At 40.4% G+C, this 19,219-nt stretch overlaps 1 protein-coding gene across 1 annotated transcript in view; it reads right to left on the bottom strand.

The window, feature by feature from the left end:
* PDE1C (phosphodiesterase 1C) overlaps positions 1-19,219 on the bottom strand; it is a gene marked incomplete at its 3' end in the record, with an annotated part of 555,036 nt that overhangs the window by 131,764 nt on the left and 404,053 nt on the right. Inside the window, exons 15-17 of the mRNA XM_081971280.1 lie at positions 18,154-18,329; positions 6,527-6,853; positions 1,789-1,851 (exon numbers count right to left, since the gene is read on the bottom strand). Of these exons, the coding sequence (XP_081827406.1) occupies positions 1,789-1,851; positions 6,527-6,853; positions 18,154-18,329 (566 nt within the window). The remainder of the gene's footprint in view (positions 1-1,788; positions 1,852-6,526; positions 6,854-18,153; positions 18,330-19,219) is intronic.

Here is a 19,219-nt window from a genome sequence, read left to right as displayed (position 1 = left end):
ATTTCTCTTTGCAGTCATGTAAGACTTCAGGGCATCTAGCTAACTAACCAAAAGAGATGTGGCTCATGATGATGATGTTCATCCTTCATGTTCGAAGAGGACCTTGACATCTATCAGGTTGAGAGTTCACCTTATCACATGATGCTTGCGTCTCAAATCTGGACTGATGGCTTTCCACCTTCTAGATATATATTCATTAGAAATAACTCAAATAGATGCCAAATTTAACTGTTGCTTTGGTCAGCTAGAAGACAACCATTAGACCTGAGTCACCCATGTGCAGGTCTGCAGCTACAGCTCCCAGTGTATCCACACCTGCTACTTCATCGCTCGCCCACTGCCACAGGACTTTGAAGGCCATGGGAATTGGGGGAATGTCAAGGCTTATGTGTGAATTGAATTAAAGTGAGGGAGAGGTGTGCATAGTCAGCTTCACTCTCTCTTCCCAGATTCCATCTTGCTCCAATAGCAGGACAAGAGTCGAGACAGTTGGAGATGGGCTGAAGACAGTAGTTGACCAGGGCGTCTTCTTGCCATGCTCTTAGCATACCACATCACTTGCGGAGACTGCCTTCATGACTGTTGTCCTATTCTAGTAGGTTACATCCACTCAATCCACAGGAATCTGTCTTCCCATGCTCAGGATAGACAAGTTCCTATCTCACCAAAGGTCAATGACCCAGTGGCTACTTTCAACCTGGTTTGGCCAGCCTGTCAAGGCTGTTGCCTGGGGTGTGGCCACTGAGCATGCTACAGCTACTAGGAACCACAGGTGAGAGCTAAGTGACAGGTGACTATGTGGCTCATAGTCTTCATATGTGCACGAGATCACTTTTATCAACTCCTGTATTATCTGAGAAATTATTTCTAGTGAACATCTATATAGAACATAATCTATATACATCAAAGGAATATATCTCAAATTATTTAAAATATACAAATATTAATATTCTTAGCTTAATCTCTAGTCATCTATTAATGGCTGTAATTCTACAGCAGCAAAAAAGTGACATATTTGTTTAGTATAATGAGGACCCAAAAAGGAAGGTAAATTATTATTTACATAATGTAAAATGAAGGTAAAGGAGACCTTGTGGATTTTACTCTGCTAATAATTGCAAACTATAGGGGGAAGTGCTCATCTCTGTTTCAAGGCATTGACCAAGTACTGTCCAAAAATGTTTCTGCCAGCATGACAGCATGGAGCATTGTCACTTTTCCATCAAAAGTGGTACCTATTTATCTACTCACATTTGCCTGTTTACAAATTGCTTGGTTGGCAGGAGCTGGGGCAATGTTGAGAGTTCACCCTGTCACATGGTGCTTGGGTCTCAAATCTGGAGTGATGACTTTCCAGCCAACAAGCCCAGCATCTTAACCACTGAGCCAATAAACCATGCCATTACATAATGTATATGTAAATATACAGTATATTAATATACATGGGAAACAGTTGTTGTACATGAAATAATTGCAATATTTAATAAAGAATCATGAAATGAATAATAACTAACTTGAACATAGAAGTTCACTGGCAAATTTTGAAATTGTTCATGTCCTTTTTGTAGTTTATGGAACAATTAATATTCAACCAAAAGGTACAAAAGTGTAGTTTTATTTTCATATCAGTTATGTAGCTCTAATGAAAAAGTGTTCTTTGGCTTTGCTATAGAAATGCCTCTGTGTGTTTTATTGCTGATTCAAACCAGTTCATAAGTCAATAAGATTCCCTGCTTGGTGCACATACGTACATTGAGGAAGAAATAGAACCAAATATTTGTTGCTTACCCTCCTTTGTCTCATTTCCCTGGTCTTTCTTTTCTGACCTCTTATTATCATCCTTTAATTCACCTGGAAGTTAAAAATCATATGAAGGAGAATGTTAAATGATATAAAATATCTCTCAACCAACTAAAATAAAAGCAGAGAGCAGAGTAAACAGTTGGAGTATACACCTACATACACACACATACATACATGCGCACACGTGGAACATCACTCATTCTGAGGCTAAATTCACAAATTGAGGCAAGAGAAAGCAATTTTCAATCCTATCTGTCAACCACCAAAAAATTAGATAACATGTTTTCCCCCACAGAAGATTCTTAACTTGTAATATGCCTTATCAAATTTAATCTAACTATTTTGCACCTTAATTCCCTTTGTAAATATAAGGCCATTATTATAAATGACAGGACTGTGTCTGAGACAGCTGTGCTGGCATGTATCATTAAGATTTGAGTGGGCATAGGAGTAGGGGTTGGGGAGGGAGGGACAGAGGAAGGAAGGAAGAAAGGAAGGTCTGTAAGGCTCATAGTTCTGAACTATCTATTAAACAATGTTATCTGGTGGGATTGTGGAAGCAGCTTTGCACAAAACCTCTGCAGAGAAATATATTCCCCTCATCCAGGTGTTATTTATATGAGCCTTTACAATCTTACTCTTTTTCCAAACTTTGGACTAGAACAGATGGCAGACCATTTTTGGGACCAATATTTTCTTTGGATGTTTGTTTGTATTGTTTTGTATTGCTCTGTTTCAAATTGTTTAGTATAATACATAGCCTATGTTTAATATCATACACTGCCGCTAAAATAGCCAATCAATCTATCAATATTTCTATCCTAGAGGCACAACAAGTATCTATCCTTAATTAAGCCCAGATTTGCTAACCATTCTATAATTAAATAAATAATTTTTACTAAAAACAAACTTTCCAATGTAGGCTACAAGTTGGAATTTTCTGATGATAGCCCATCTAAGCACTAATACAGGGTTCAATTCTACTTGGCTTTTCAATATCAGTTAGATGTTACTGTTGCACAGTACAGTGTGCTTGATCCTCTATAGTCAGCAGGGTGGGATGGGAAAACAAAAGGAAGCACATTATCAAAATTATTTCACAGCATCCTAACACAAATCCTGAATGAAACATTTGTGTGGAGTGCAGATATGAAATATAAAAGAACATCTTTTTAAAGTTGTGGGCAAATAGAAGAGCTAGAGACAGATCTTTGACTTCAAACTCTTTATTGGTGGCAGACAAGCTTGAAATTATACAAGGCATCTTTTGCCACTTTGGTACTATGATGGTTAGAAAAAGATCCCCATACAATACTTGGGTCAAGATCAAAACACAGGAATTGGAAGCATTAACCAAACATATCAACTCTGTGGACAGATACGTCAAATTCACATGGGAAGATGTTAAGGAAAATAATCTAGCCTTCCTGGACTGTGCAATTCACATCAAGGATGACAGAAGCCTTAACACTGAAGTTTACAGAAAACCCACTCACACAGATCAATATTTACATTCTGAGTCCCACCATCCAGTGGAGCACAAAATGGAAATCATCAGAACCTTACATCACTGAGCTGAAGGCCTGCCTACCAGCAAAGATGGAAAAGAAAAAGAATGTAAACACATCAAGGAAGCCCTCAGAACATGTGGCTATCCCAAGTGGATCTTCATCAAATCTCAAAAAAGGCCCTACAGAAGCTCCTCTATAACAGACAATGACGAGAACAATAAATGAAGCAGTGTTGTCATTCCATACGTTGTAGGCATATTGGAAAATTATCTTTAGCCAAATAACATACGTGTACACTTCAAACCCAAGAATACACTAAGGCAGAAGTTGTCCACCCCAAGAATAAAATAACCAGACAGAATCTAAGCAACATGGTATATGCAGTGAGCCATGTACATTGGGGAAACGAAACAACCACTTCATAAACACGTGGCACAACATAGGAGAACAAACACATCAGGACTAGATTCAGCAATCCATGTGCATTTAAAAGACACAGGCCATTCTTTTGAAGACAACCAAGTCCATATTTTGAACAGAGAGGATCACTGGTTTGAAAGAGGCCATCTATATCAAAATTGAACAGACCTCTCTTAACAAAGGGTGAGGAATATGACATCATCTATCCCCAATCTACAACAGTTCTTTCAACAGTTCCAAGAAGATTCCACACAAATCTGCACCACTCAGGTGACCCTGATGATACAGATAAACTTCCAGATGACCTTAACAACCTGCTAAAAGGATGCAAATGACCAGCTGTTTTCGAGGAATATAAATCCTTCCATTCCCCACCATCCAGTCAGAGCTGCCAGTTTGACACCCCAATCTAGACAGCTATGGGATCTGAACTATCTATATTTCTGTGTATGATAGGACTATTTTTCAATTGTTGGCACTATGATCATGACTTAGGCCCGTGATGGCAAACCTATGGCATGTGTGACATAGGTGGCACACAGAGTCATTTATTAGGGCACACCAGGCATTGTTCTGTCAGTTCCAACATGCATGACTTCAGCCTTCTTTTTCAGCCTTCTTTTTCGGCCATTTTTCACCCTCTGGAGACTTCCCTGAAGGCTCCGGAGTGTGAAAAATGGCCATATGGGCAACCTGGAAAGACTTCCAGTTTGCCCATAGTGCTGTTTTTTGCCCTCCAGAGACTTCAGGAGTGCAAAAAAAATGACCCTACGGGCAATCCCGAAGTTTGGGAAAGGTGACTTCTGGGTTGCCGTAGGGCCATTTTTCGCTCTCCAGAGCCTCAGGAGGGCCTTGGGGGGGGAGGGCGGGGGAGGCTGTTTTCACCCTCCCCATGCTCCCAGAAAGCTTCTGGAGCTTTGGGGGGGCGCGCGAAAAAAGCATGCCAAAAGTGGGACAGAGGGTGGTGGTCACACACATGCGCACGGGTGTGCGCGCACATAGTATTATGGTTATGGGCACACCCGCGCACGATCCCACTGAGCTCCCCCTGCTTTTGGCACACGATCCAAAAAAGGTTAGCCATCACTGACCTAGGCTAATTAACCTAAGACACTAAAACCTAGCTCTAGGCTAACTGACCTAAGGCACCAAAACCTAAGACAGTTCCAATGATGCTTCTTCTTCCAAATCTTCTAATAACGCAAAGCTGCATCAACACTAGGGTGGCATGTAGCTTTGAGCTTCACTGATTAAGACCCAATTGTATCTGAAATGTTTATTTCAGTTACATAGTTCAGTTATATACATTGGGAGTTTTTAAAGCAATCACAAGTGTCAATAATAAGAATTGATTTACATAACAAGAAGTCCAATATTATTTATGTAGATGAACTCAATAAGAGGGTTCAAATCATAAGAAGAAACTGCATATTTATGGTTCTGATTTTTTCTGCTACTCAGATATATTGATAGCAATACAATGATACACAGAATATAAACATAGACATGTAAACACATGGACAATTGACAAAGAGAGGAAGAGATATACTGTACCTAAAAGGATTGTTGATTATTGATTATTGCGGCAGTTGCAAAACTACTTCCTTTCAGTATTTTTGAGGTGACAGATTGAGATGGGATAACAATGACTTCCATTAAAAGACACAGAAATACTCTGCTAGAAACTAATACTCTCATATTGAATTGTTTATATAATATTGTTAAATGGCTAGCATCTGTTGGTTATACAATATTAAGTGATCCCTTTCTGATTAGGGCAACCTATATGGTTATGGTTCAAATTAAATAAAATACAATTCTAAACCTATGCTGATTAAGAAAATAAGCAATGAAACGAGTAAGCATGCAAGGAAATTCTGCTCCCTCTGTATGAAAAAAGAACAAAATTCAGCACACCCTGAATAATAAGAGTGTTACTAGTATCAAAGTGAGAAACTATCCAGTCTCAGTTCTCTAAATTATTCAATTTGTGCCATATAAAAACTGAAATTAAAAATTTAAGATTAGATTGAAGGCAACTATTACATTGATCAGAATGATGAATTCATGAGCTGTTATTGTGTTTGTGTTTGTGTGTGTGTGTGTGTGTGTGATAACAGCTCATGAATTCATACACACACACACACAGAGTATATATAGCATACATTGATAAAAAAGATGAATTAATGAGACATTATATATATATACATACATACATACATGTATGTATGTATGTATGTATGTATGTATGTATGTATGTATGTATATATTTATGTATGTATTTGTGTTACAACCCCTGGTATGCCTAAATATGGGAGGAAGGTCACTACTCCCTCTAGCTGATGAGAGCTAATTAGCTCGAAATAGATCTATACTAGTCTCCCTTTATTTATTTATCAGTACAAATACAACACACAAACACACACACACACAACAACAGAAAATCACATTCTTCTTGTCTGCTATTCATAGAATTGTTGTATCTATTTCTTGAATCTATTTCTTGAATTCCCAGTTGTAATTCAAAAAGTTCTAGAGGGCACTAGGTTGGGGTTCTCCATTCAAATTTTGTTTTTCTAAAACTGCTAAAATGGGTAATTCAATTTATAAGGTAATATTATACTATCAATAGTATTTATAGCATCAATATACTTAATCACTACAGTACTATGTTATTTTAAAATTAACACAAATATCCTGCTAAGTGAGTCATCTACCAGTCTTAGAGCACCTTAGTGAAAAGTGAATTTGCCAGTAAATTCATGGTTCCATGAAAGGACAGATATACTTACCATTCGGTACATGCTGTTTTGACTCTCCTCCTGTTGATTTTGACTCTGCCCCCTTTTCCATCTCAGTTACATTTTTTCTTTGAGAAGTTCCATGTTTGTTACCACCAGTTGGGTGACTCCCATTTATGTTACTTTTATTGATTTTGGTGCTCTCCCGAGAGATTTTGGTGTCATCTCCCGAGACACCCTCTTTATTTCCTTGTTTACTTTTCTCTGACTTAGTAGTAATGTTATCCTCAGCTGCCTTTTTCCCTTCATTTTCTTCTGTTCTCTTGTCATCTGTACCCTGTTTGGAATTCTCCTCTGCTTCTTTCTTTGCTTTTTCTTCTACATCCACAGCAAAAATAAAAGACAAAACAATGGGGAGGGGAGCATAAAAATCATTAGTGGAATTATCGAAATGTTAAATCCATTGTTCTTAGTTGCTGGAAATGACACAAAGCCTAAAAAAATTAAGAAATGCTAGTTTCATTTAGCTGAAGTCTACTACTTGCTTTCTTAAAACTAAGTTGGTATATGCTATTTTTGCTCATAATAAATGAAGGTATATGAAATATTAATCATCATGGTTACATTTTGCATGTCATTCACCTCTTTGCAATATGTATACGCAATTTAGATATATATAATTTAGAACGGATATATATTAGTTTTAGTTATTCATGAAAAATAAGTGAAGCTTCTACATTTAGAGGTTGAATATTAGATATTGCAGCCAGGAAGAACTATTGCAGACATTTATTTATCCAAGAAACTAATCAGAATTTAAACTAACAAACCCAAAATAATTCAAATAAAAATAAATAGAATAACATGAATGCAATGCTGTCAAAGTCCTAAAAAATCCTACAGTCATGTAGCTGGGGTCATCTAATAATGCCTGAGATAGTAACCATATTTCTACAGCTTCCCAGAGAACCAACAGGGCTAAGTAATCTGCATCTAGCTTTCCATCCTTCCGACGTCAGTAAAATGAGGACCCAGATTGTTTAGACAATATGCTGACTCTGTAAACCACTTAGAGAGGGCTGTAAAGTATTGTGAAATGGTATATGTCTAAGTGCTACTGCTATATAGGCAGAATGCTGTTCCATAAGGAAGATGCTGCAACAGATAAATTATATTGGCTGGAACCCATTAGATGATACTGCTTCAAGAAAGAGACTCAGATCATGCCCATCCTGTCAGATATGCGTGGTAAACATAAGTGATTGGAGATAGGAAGTACCATAAGTAATCTGATTCTATACTTCATAGGGAAAACCAGTACCTGCAATTATACTGTGCAAGCACAGGGAGCCAGTGTAGTCATGGAGCAAAGATGTTACAGGGGAATACTACGATATGCCATCCTTTTCCCAAATAAACATGGAAAGGACTGCAATCATAATAAATCATTGATTCAACGTGCAGGAATTTGCTTATTAAAAAAAATTTAAAAATAAAAACGAACATTTTAATAGAAAGTATTGCAGTATGCCTCATTTTCACCTAAAATGTAATGCCTGTTATAAGAAGTCATTGATGAATTGTTAAGATTTAATTGTTAAGATTCAAAATGACATTGCATTTGTAATTAATCTTGACTAAAATAATCTTGATTATTGCATCCTTAACTCAATTGCCAAAAGAGATAATGCCCATAAATGCTGAAAAGATTCCCTCAATTTTGTCCCACATATTCAGGAGAAAATAAACCAGTTTGCTCTTTTAAAGGATAAAGGCAGTCATTCTGTGAGACAGAGTTAGACAATACTATATCAATTCCCTTAATCATTACATATTTTTATTCCATGCCTGAATTCAGTTTTTTATAGTTTTGAGGCAGTCACTTTTTCTTGATAAGCTTGGAGCTCAGTAACATTTTGACCTGAATAATACAGAAGCAATTTGTGCTCTGACTGGAATCCTGTATCTTCTTTTAGATTTAGATTTTAGCTCAATGGGAAGCAGCTGTGAAGTATCCCAGCCTTCCTCTCTTTGAACAAGGAAGAGTTTCCCATTAATATTTAAAGAGATAAAACAAGTTTTTTTAATGTGATTACTTTTTGCTAGTCAGCTAACTAAGGTATGTAGGAAGCACATCACAATAGGATGGGTTTTTTTAACTACCCTGACATCAACTGTAAGAAAAAATCTGCGCCAAGTGGAAGATCCAATAGGTTCCTAACAAACCTAGCAAACAGCTTTGTTTCCTAAAAAGTAGAGAAGGGAACAAGGGGATCAACCATATTGGATTTAATTCTCACTAACAGAGATGAAATGATAGAAGGTGTTGAAGCTACATTAACCTTGGGGGCAAATGATCAGGCAATATTGGAATTCAACATTATGCAAGCAGAAGTAGTAGAATAAAGTAAAAATAGAGTCTTGGACTTTAAGAGAGCTAATTTCAATAAACTTAGAGAAAGCCTGGGAAGAATTCCATGGATGAGAATCCTCAAGGGGAAAACAATTTAAGAAGCTTGGGAAATTTTGAAAATTGAGATTATAAAAGCCCAGTCTAGCACAATACTAATGAAAAAGAAAAATAATAGCTCTGAAAAGAAACCAGCATGGCTGCATAAAAAACTCTCTGACAAATTGAAAGACAAAAGGACAAGTATAAAAAGTGGAAAGAGGGGAAAATAACTAAGGCAGAATATCAGCAAATAGCCTGAGCCCATAAAGATGAAGTGAGGAAAGTTAAAGCTCACAATGAACAAAGGCTTGCGACAAAAGTAAAAAAAAATAACAAAAAAAGCTTCTTCCAACATGTTAAAAACAAGAAAACAGTCAAGGAAACAATTGGTCCATTGCTGGGAGAAAGTGGCAAGAAGGTGACTAGCAACAGGGAGAAAGCAGAACTACTTAACTCATCTTTTGCATCTGCCTTTACACAAAGGGAAAAAACAGTCCAACCTATCAAAAACAGCTGTAAACTCTCCAAGTTGACATTCTATGCATACTGTCAGAAGAGCCAGATATTAGATTACAGTAGCTGGGTTGAGATGGGTGTATCTATTGGGCAACATGATTTATGACACAGGCTGAGGGGAGGAAAGGAACAGGGGCAAAGTTCAGAAGCAGATAAAGAGAGCAAAGAAATAGCTGTGAATAAATATTGCCTAATGAAGAATGCCTAATGAAGTTGTTAATAAATCACTGGTTTTTGTATCAGGACATTGGCTCACTTATCATGAATCAGGAATGGCATTGTTAGGAAACTTTACAGACAGCCATTTCTTGCTTTTATATATCGGGGTGCCTAAAGAGAACTCAGAAGACCATGGCAAAAGGCTAGCTATCTGAAGAAAGCCTGATTGAGCCGAAGTGCAGCCTGACCTCGGACATCAAAGCTGAGATGGGCAAAGCAAGAGGAGAGGAGTATTCAACCCCTAAAACAACTAAAGCTGAGCCCCCACCCCACCCTATGCCTAGAAAAAGGGAAAGCCCCTAAGCGAGCTTGGAAGAGTGGAGGGGATGCTGGACTGGAATCAAGCCAGACCCCCAAAGCCCCAAATGGAGCCCTGAGAAGTTCCATAGAGCAACGGAGGGAGGAATTTGACTGGGTCACCCTCTATGTAGAAAGGCCATTATGCATGCCAAAAGAGAGGGGAGGAACAGTGGATCCTCTTGAGGTGACGAGAAGCACACGGGAACGCAGCTCCCCTTCTCCACCCATCAGAAGGAAGATGAAACCAGTACCTCTCCCATGTAGCAGGTAGGCTGCCCAGGGCAGACAACCTCCTCCCTCCGAATTAGAACTGAGGAGTATCTTCAGACATATCAAACGCAAGCATACAGAGGCCAACAGTAGGAGGGAAGAGCAGTGCTGATTGAACCACCCAGGTTTAGAGGAAAGTTTGATGGGAATTCAGACCAGTTAGCCCTATTCCTTGACTCAACTGAAATCCACCTAGAATGTTATGGACACTTCTACTCATCCCCCAGAGCCATAGTGAATACTATCGCAGAGGGACTAGAGGAAGAAGCAAGGGAATGGCTAGCAGCCCTCCACAAGAGGAGAGCCCCCCAACTGCAAGGCGTAGATGACTTCCTATGACTCCTTGAGGAGGTGGAGGAGGACCTGCATGAGTAAGATGAGCTCATCAATCTAAACCAGAGGGGCTGCTCCATCAAAGAGCACATCCATGAATTCAGGAGAGTCATTGGAAGGCTACCCCCTTTACCAGAGGGTCTGTTAGTGTATTTTTTAAGAACGAGTCTGAACAGGTAGATTACCCAAGTAACTGCCTACTGTGACATCCCAAAGTGATTCTCTGAGTAGTTCCAAGTAGCAATAAAAGTCAATGGTAGATTGTACTCTAATGACATGAGAAAGCCACTGGACATGAAAAAGAGAGGTCAACTCGACCTGAAAATGCCCGGCTGATGGGAACCCACAGCAACACAGCGGGCCCCAAAATCAGCCCCTCCTCGAAGTCCACTGAAATGCAACAGATGCAGGGAGTTGGCCACATGGCATCTGCGTGCATAACCCCAATCCTGATGCTAAGGCAAGAGCTGCTACCCAGGGCATATGGAATGGGGCCACAAACGGGCCACCCACACATCCCGGAAGGCCCTCAGGCTGCAGAGGTCCCTCCCCACCTAGATGAAGAAGCAGGGGGGACCCCAGGCAACAACAACCAGTCACCAGAATCCTATGACAGTGACGATGAGGGGAAAAATGACCCAATGGTGAGAGGACCAATTTGCCCTTTCCTTTTTCCAATATGCTTCACAGTCCAATTGGGCAGACCTATTGTCTTTTGCTGAGGTTGCGTACAATAATGCTGTTCACAGCAGCACAGGGCTAACACTGTTCAAAGTAGTGAGTGTCATGGACTTCGTCCCAATGCCTGAGTATCCAAGGGATCCCCCTTCCTCAGTCAGCTTGACTGATTGGATGTCAATGCTAAAAGCATCTTGGGAGAATGTCAAAAAAGCGCTAGCTAAAGCAGCACAAACCTATAAGAAACAGGCAGATAAACACCGAGCTCTGCAATGACCATTCTTGGTGGGAGAGAAGGTTTACCTCTCCACAAAATATTTGAGGTTAAGACACCCTAGCAAGAAATTGGGACCAAAGTTTGAGGGATCATTCCCCAAAATAAAGATCATCAACCCAGTCTCAATGCCACTGAAACTGGCCCAACTGCTAGGGAAGATACACCCAGTATTTCATAGTAGCCTCTTAAAACCTGTGATCCACTCTGAGACTACTGCCCCGGGAGCCCCCAGGCCCTGTGGTCATAGGGGGCCAAACCCATTATGAGGTGCAATGCATCCTTGATTTGAGGTGGCACAGGAGAAAACTCAAATACGTAATCAAATGGAAGGGCTACCCATTGTCAGAGGCATCTTGGGTAACAAGTAGAAATATCCAGGTTGATCGCTTTATAGAAAGATTCCATGAAAAAAATCCAAATAAGGCTGGGGGACGACGTAGCCTTGAATCCTGTACTTGTAAACAAATTGTTTTTGCTCACAGAGATTGGTTTTGAAAAGTGAGGGGAGCCAGATGTCAACTTTCCGTATTGACATTCCACACATACCATCGGCAGAGCCAGATCTCAGATTACAGCAGCTGGGTTGAGAAAGGTGTAGCTATTGGGCAACATGATTTATGACACAGGTTGAGGGGAGGAAAGGAACAGGGGCAAAGTTCAGAAGCAGATAAAGAGAGCAAAGAAATAGCTGTGAATAAATATTGCCTAATGAAGAATGCCTAATGAAGTTGTTAATAAATCACTGGTCTTTGTATCAAGACATTGGCTCACTTATTATGAATCAGGAATGGCATTGTTACGAAACTTTACAACAGCACCACAAAAAACAGATTAGGAACACAAGTTCAAATAGGGAAGAAACTGATGAGTTCAAATCACCAATATCAGATGGATTACACCCCAAGGTTCTAAAGGAACTGGCGGACGAGATCTCAGAACCACTGAACTATATCTTTCAAAGACCATGGAGCACCGGGGAACTGCCAGAGGACTGGAAAAGAGCTGATATAGCTCCCATATTCAAAAAGAGGGGGGGGGGATAAATCCAGGAAACCACAGACCTATCAGACTGACCTCAATACCAGGGAAGATTCTGGAAAAGATAACCAAGCAATGAATCAGCGAATACCTAGAAGCAAACAAAATAATAACCAAAAGCCAACATGGGTTTGTCAAAAACAGATCATGTCAGACTAATCTTATTGCATTCTTTGACAAAGTGACAAAATCAGTGGACCAGAGGAATGCTGTCGATATAATTTATTTGGACTTCAGTAAGGCATTTGATAAAGTAGACCATAACCTACTAATAGAAAAGGTAGAAATATGTGGGTTAGACAGCATCACCACCAGTAACTGGCTGATCAACTGCATTCAGCATGTAGTCTTCAATGGAATTGCATCTACATGGAGGGAAATATGCAGTGAAGTGCTGCAAAGTTCTGTTTTAGGCCAGTACTGTTCAACATCTTCATCAATGACTTGGATGAGGGGATAGATGGGGAACTCATCAAATTTGCAGATGACACCAAGCTGATAGGAATAGCCAACACTCCAGAAGATAGGCTTAAGATACAGAAAGATCTTGAAAGGCTTGAACATTGGGCACTATCTAACAAAATGAAATTCAATGGTGAAAAAAGTAAGGTTCTACATTTAGGCAAGAAAAACAAAATGCATGTGTACAGTATATGTCAGTGATGGCGAACCTATGGCACACGTGCCACAAGTGGCACGCGGAGCCATTTGTCAGGGCACACGAGGCGCTGCCCTGTCAGCTGGCCAGCGTGCATGCATGCGCTGGCCAGCTGAGTTCACCTTTTTAAAAGCTATTTTTCGCCTTCCCCAGGCTCCAGAGGCTTTATAGGAGCCTGGGGAGGGCGAAAAGAGCCTCCCCCCCCCCCGGAAGCTTCAGGGACTGTCCCTGAAGCCTTCGGAATGCTTAAAACCACCCTCCAAGCAAACCGGAAGTGACTTCCGGGTTGCTCGGAGGGTCGTTTTAAGCGTTCCGAAGGCTTCAGGGACCATCCGGAGGCTTCCCTGACGCCTTCAGAGCACTTAAAACCACCCTCCGAGCAAACCGGAAGTGACATCCAGGTTGCTCGGAGGGTGGTTTTAAGCGTTCTGAAGGCTTCAGGGACTGAAGCCTCCGGGGGGTCGGGGGAGGCTCTTTTCGCCCTCCCCTGGCTCCTATAAAGCCCCTGGAGCCTGGGGAGGGCGAAAAAAGCATGTAAAAGTGGGGGGGTCGCGCATTGTGCATGCATGCGCACTGGGGGGTCGTACGTTGCATTATGGGTGTGGCACGCCCACACTCAACCCCCCTGCGCTCCCCCCACTTGTGGCACACGAGCCAAAAAAGGTTCGCCATCACTGGTATATGTGGTACCTTCCTCAATAGTAGTAACTGTGAGAGGGATCTTGGAATCCTAGTGGACAACCATTTAAATATGAGCCAGCAGTGTGCAGCAGCTGCCAAAAAAGACAACACAGTTCTAGGCAGCATAAACAGAGGGATAGAATCAAGATCACGTGAAGTGTTAATACCACTTTATAATGCTTTGGTAAGGCCACACTTGGAATACTACATTCAGTTTTGGTTGCCATGATGTAAAAAAAGATGTTGAGACTCTAGAAAGAGTGCAGAGGAGAGCAACAAAGTTAATTGGGGAACTGGAGGCTAAAACATATGAGGAACGGTTGCAGGAACTGGGTATGTCTAGTTCAGGGGTCTGCAACCTTAAACATTCAAAGAGCCATTTAGACCCATTTCCCACAGAAAACAAAACACTGGGACTCACAAAACGTGGGTGGGCATGGCCAACTCGATGTCACTCACTCCTGAGTCACATGACCACCCCCAACTACGCCTACCCAGGTTTTATGGCTGTTTTCTTTTCAATGGGAAACAGGTATCTATATCTCTTTCTCACTCTCTGTCTCCCTCCCTCTCTCTCATCTCTTTCATTCTTTCTCTCTCTCTCTCTCCCTCTCTCCCTCTCTCCCATCTCTCTCCCTCTCCCATCTCTTTCCCCCTCTAACTCCCCCTCATCTCTTTCTCTCCCTCTTCCATCTTTCTCATTCTCCCTCTCTATCTCCCCCTTTCTCACTTCCTCCCTTGCCATCTCTTTCTCTCTTTCCCATCTCTCTCTTTTTCCCTATCTCCCTCTCCCTCCCTCATTGTTCTCTTTCTCTCTCCCTCCCTCTCCCCCATCTTTCTCTCTCTCCCTCTCTCTATCTTCCCCTCTCTCTCCCACTCTCTATGTATCACTCTGTGTCTCTCTCTATGTCTGTCTCTCCCCCTCCCTCTCTGTATCTGTGTGTGTGTGTGTGTGTGTATGTCTGTGTCTGTCTGAGGCAGTTAAGGAGGATCTTAACAAGATGCAAAAGGATGTGGCTTTTCTCCTGCACTAAGGCTCCAGCCATCACTTTGCCCTGTCGTCGTCCCCCAGCAACTCTTTGGCTAAGCACAGGGGGTGCAAGCTCCAGCCTGAAAAGACAGGAAGCAAAGGCTGCCTTATGTACCAATGTGTGCAAAGGCAGGTACAAGGCAGGTACAAGACCACTTCGCTCCTGCACAAAGGCATCACCTTGTTGTGTCTCCCCACAGCTGTTCAGCCATGTGCAGAGAGCACAAGCTCCAGCCTGAACCAGCAGGAAGCAAAGGCTGCCTTACGTGCAAATGTGGCATGAAGGCAGATACAGGACCACTTTGCTCCTGCACTAAGGTTCCAGTGACCTTCCTCCTTCTCCTCTCATGACCCCCTGGCTGGCTGTGGTGGGGCCGGGAAGATGCGCACAGGCAGGAGACACTTCAGTCCTATATCTGCTTTTGCACTACATTTGTGTGTAGGGCAGCCTTTGCGTCCTGCCACTTGGGGCGAGAGGATGCACCCTCCACACTCAGCCAAAGAGCTGTGTCATGGGAGACAGGGCAAGGTGATGGCTGAAGACTTAGTGCAGGAGCACTTAGGAGCACTCTAGCTCCTGGGTGCTGGGGGGGTGAATTAAGCAAAAATGGCCCGTTTCCCCATCATTTCTGCCCTCCCCAGCCCCCAGGAGCACTCTGAAAGCCTCCTTAAGGCTATGCATAGCCATTTTGGTGAAGGGGGCAGGGTTTTGGGAGGCAAAAAATGCTGTATTCAGTGTATAAGATGCCCCTAGATTTTCAGCCTTTTTTTGAGGGAAATTGAGTGTCTTATACTCCGCATATATGAACAATTTATCAGTGGAACAACTTGCCTGGAGAAGTTGTGAATGCTCCAACAATGGAAGTTTTAAAGAAGATGTTGGAAAACCATTTGTCTGAAATGGCGTAGGGTTTCCTACCTAAGCCAGGGATTGGACTTGAAGACTTCCAGGGTCCCTTTCAACTCTGTTATTCTATACTTTTTCCTTTATAATAAACTTGATTTTACATTTTGCATAGTTACACCTGTGGAAAATTGGTGTATTTTCTCAAAAGAGGGATATGAAGGGCTGAATCCCTTAGTCACTTCCCTCAATCATACTTCACAAGGAAATGGTGGTATAGAAACTATTCCATTTTTTCTCCTAATTCACCAGAAGAGCAGTAATCTATGTTGATTATGCTGTAGGTGCTCTATCTCATACAATGATTGGCTTAGAGAGAGGGTAGCAGGTGAGGCACTCTGTAAAATATGAAGTAGCAGCTGTAACCATCAAAAAAGCTATCCAAGACAAAAAGACAGGCCAAATTATATAGATCCAGAAGACTGAGGTTGATGACACCCAGAATTTCGTCCTATGGACATAGCTCTGCTGTTCCAAATAACCATATCAAAAACACTGAACACAAAAAAATAAATACAGTTCTTCATTGATTTTGGGATCTAGACTATACAAAATTCATAATACATTTTCAGTTAAAAAATCAAACTAGTGAAAACCACTTGAAGACAGTATGCAAAAGTTTTGCAAACAACTTCTGATAGATTTGTAGTCCTTAAAAAACTGTCTACTAGAGAAAGCTGGTGTTAATATGAGAGAAGGTGGTCAAAATTAAATGTGAACTTATATCATCCATTAGGTTTATTATTTTCCTGTCTTCTGTTCTTTGGGGAATATATTTATTCTGATTCCTAATTTGCCTCTCTTGAATAGTAATATTGTAAGCAGAAGAAGCTTACAATAAACCCACCAATTTTGGCCACACATTAAAAGACATTGAGTACAAACAAAAAACAAAAACTTTACCATGCAGAACTTTCCCATGATGTCACAGTCAAAGAGAAAAGTATTACATAGATAGAGCACCTTACATTAAAATATTTCTGGTTCTAGACAATTATCATAATCCTGATTCTTAATCAAATGTCAAAAGACTATAATGTTTTGATGTTTGCCATTTATTGCGATTCATAATACTATGTTGCAATTGACAGTCTTCAGCACCTATCAAATTAATTCACATAGTTATAAGTGAGAGGGCCCATAATGTTTCAAATAATTAATTGTAAGTTTGGTGATTCAATTAATACATACTTAAGGCTATTATTTTGACAGTACAATGGTAGTAATGAAGGGGCCTGAATAGGTTCTTACGACTGATTTGTATTCCAAAAGTGCTTTTTTCATTTTTCCTTTTCTATTCATTATTAGAGTCAATTCTTTAAAAGTTGATAGGGATGTCAGAAAATCAAGAGTATGGTAATGGAGGGTGTAGTCTGGAGACCAAAAATAAAACTTAGACATGTAAGGCTTGTGGGACATGAGGCTACAAACCTTAACAATATGCTTACAAATTTCCTGATATGAATAATGTGCCTATGTACACATGTACATGACACCAGGGTCTTTGAAACCAGAGGAATTCTGATCTGCTGGAGTCTCCCCCACCTCCAATCCTTTGTCAGATTCCCCCCGCTAATTTATGGGAGTGTTGTTTTTCCAATAATAGAACAGAAAATACCTATTCAAATGTATTTGCAGCATGTTAATTTGCAGCATGTTAAGGAAAAGCATTTGGAAGTCCCACAATAACTATATACATTAGAAATCCATAGATTTAAATTTTATTTTATCTGAAAGACAATTGTGTATCTATAGTAATCAACTTAATTCCTAGGCAGAGCAGATTGCTAGAAAACAAACCAATTACAGACTGTGTAGCCTATAAATCCACTTCAAAAAATTCAATGAATTGAACTAAACCACAGACAATAAATCAAATTAATTTATAGAAAGGATTTGATTCATGGAAATAAAATTACACAAAAAGTAAATCAGTACACAATATTCTACATATGTCCTAGTTTCCTTGTATTAATCTTAATATACAAGGAAACTGGTTTCCATAATACAAAGAAAAAATTATTCACAGTACTCTTTTCCGCTAATATTGAGAGGGTTAGCTTGAGTATCTATCAGGAAGTAGACAGTCTCCCCTTAGTCTTTCAATTTATGTTTTCTCCTATATCACTGCAAGAATTAGATATGGAAAGATGTGAACAAGTACTGCTCCCTCTGAAATTCTTTTAATTGTGGTTCACACAAATGTTTCACCAGAAATCTCCAGGTATCTTTAGGAACTTTTCCTCTGCATGCATAGTCACAAGTCTGTCTATGTTATGCATCATTTTGCTGCAAATTATTTTTCAGTACTGTTTTTGTTACCTTTGATTGCTTGGGCTTTCCACTTTTCTCGGTTTTGTTGCACTACTTCTGTCCATGTGGCTTTGAAACATTTGAAGTCCACAGTGAGGATGGAACAGTTGAGTGATGCACTTCCTTCTGACCCAGTGCTGTTGACACTTGATTTTTTGACTTCTGAGGGGCTAAGGCTATTCAGACTGGGATTGCATATACAATATTAATGATATTTTAATTGCTAAGAAATATTAAGTGACATTACAATTTTTTCCCTTTCCCTTTTTTGTTTTGATACACATGATTATTCCTTGCCATTTTTTAAAAGATGGAACCCCTCCTACTTTACTATACTTTTCACTCCCCAAATCTTGAGAAATACTTTTAAACCCTTCTCACATCCACTCTTCTGTTTACTAACTGTTTTACTAACTAAAACAACCACATGGTGAAATAATAGCTGCTCAGCATGATGTCATTGCAATGGCACATCTATGAAGAGGGAGAAAAACACAGGGGAAAGGACAGAAGTTCTTGCCAATGGAAAAACAGTCTGCTGCCAGCTCTATCCAATTTTTAGTTGAATGACAGCTGACCTGGAAATTAGCTGAACTGCTGACAAGTTGGGATCATAGAGGCATGGAGTTGATGATAAGGCAATCCAAACCCTGCATATTCTGATTTGCTCTGATTTTAATTTATTATTGAAGAGCCATTTGGGCAAAGAAAAAAAAGAGTATGGGTTGCAGAAGCATCTGGCATTTAACTGATGCTTGCAGTGAATAAATCAAATTGTTTACATAATGAAAGTGGGAAAATATCTGTAGATTTAATGTCACATAAATTAGATACTATTCTAAATATATCTGTATTATAATATATAACCCCCGCAATCTAGGTGGTCAGGACCTACAGAGCCAGGGCCTGAGACTGATGTTATGCAATGCCAGGTCTGTTGTCAACAAAGCCCCCCTCATTAACGACTTGGTGTCGGAGGGGGAGCCGGACCTGGCAGGAATCACGGAGACCTGGCTGGGCCACGAGGGAGGTCTCCCCCTCGTGGAAATGTGCCCGCCAGGTTACCACGCATTTC

This window comes from Natrix helvetica (genome assembly GCF_964273705.1).
Source record: "Natrix helvetica genome assembly, chromosome: Z".
Lineage (NCBI taxonomy): Eukaryota > Metazoa > Chordata > Lepidosauria > Squamata > Natricidae > Natrix > Natrix helvetica.
The sequence above is the reverse complement of the archived record's forward strand: the minus strand, read 5'-3'. Positions and strand labels throughout refer to the sequence as shown.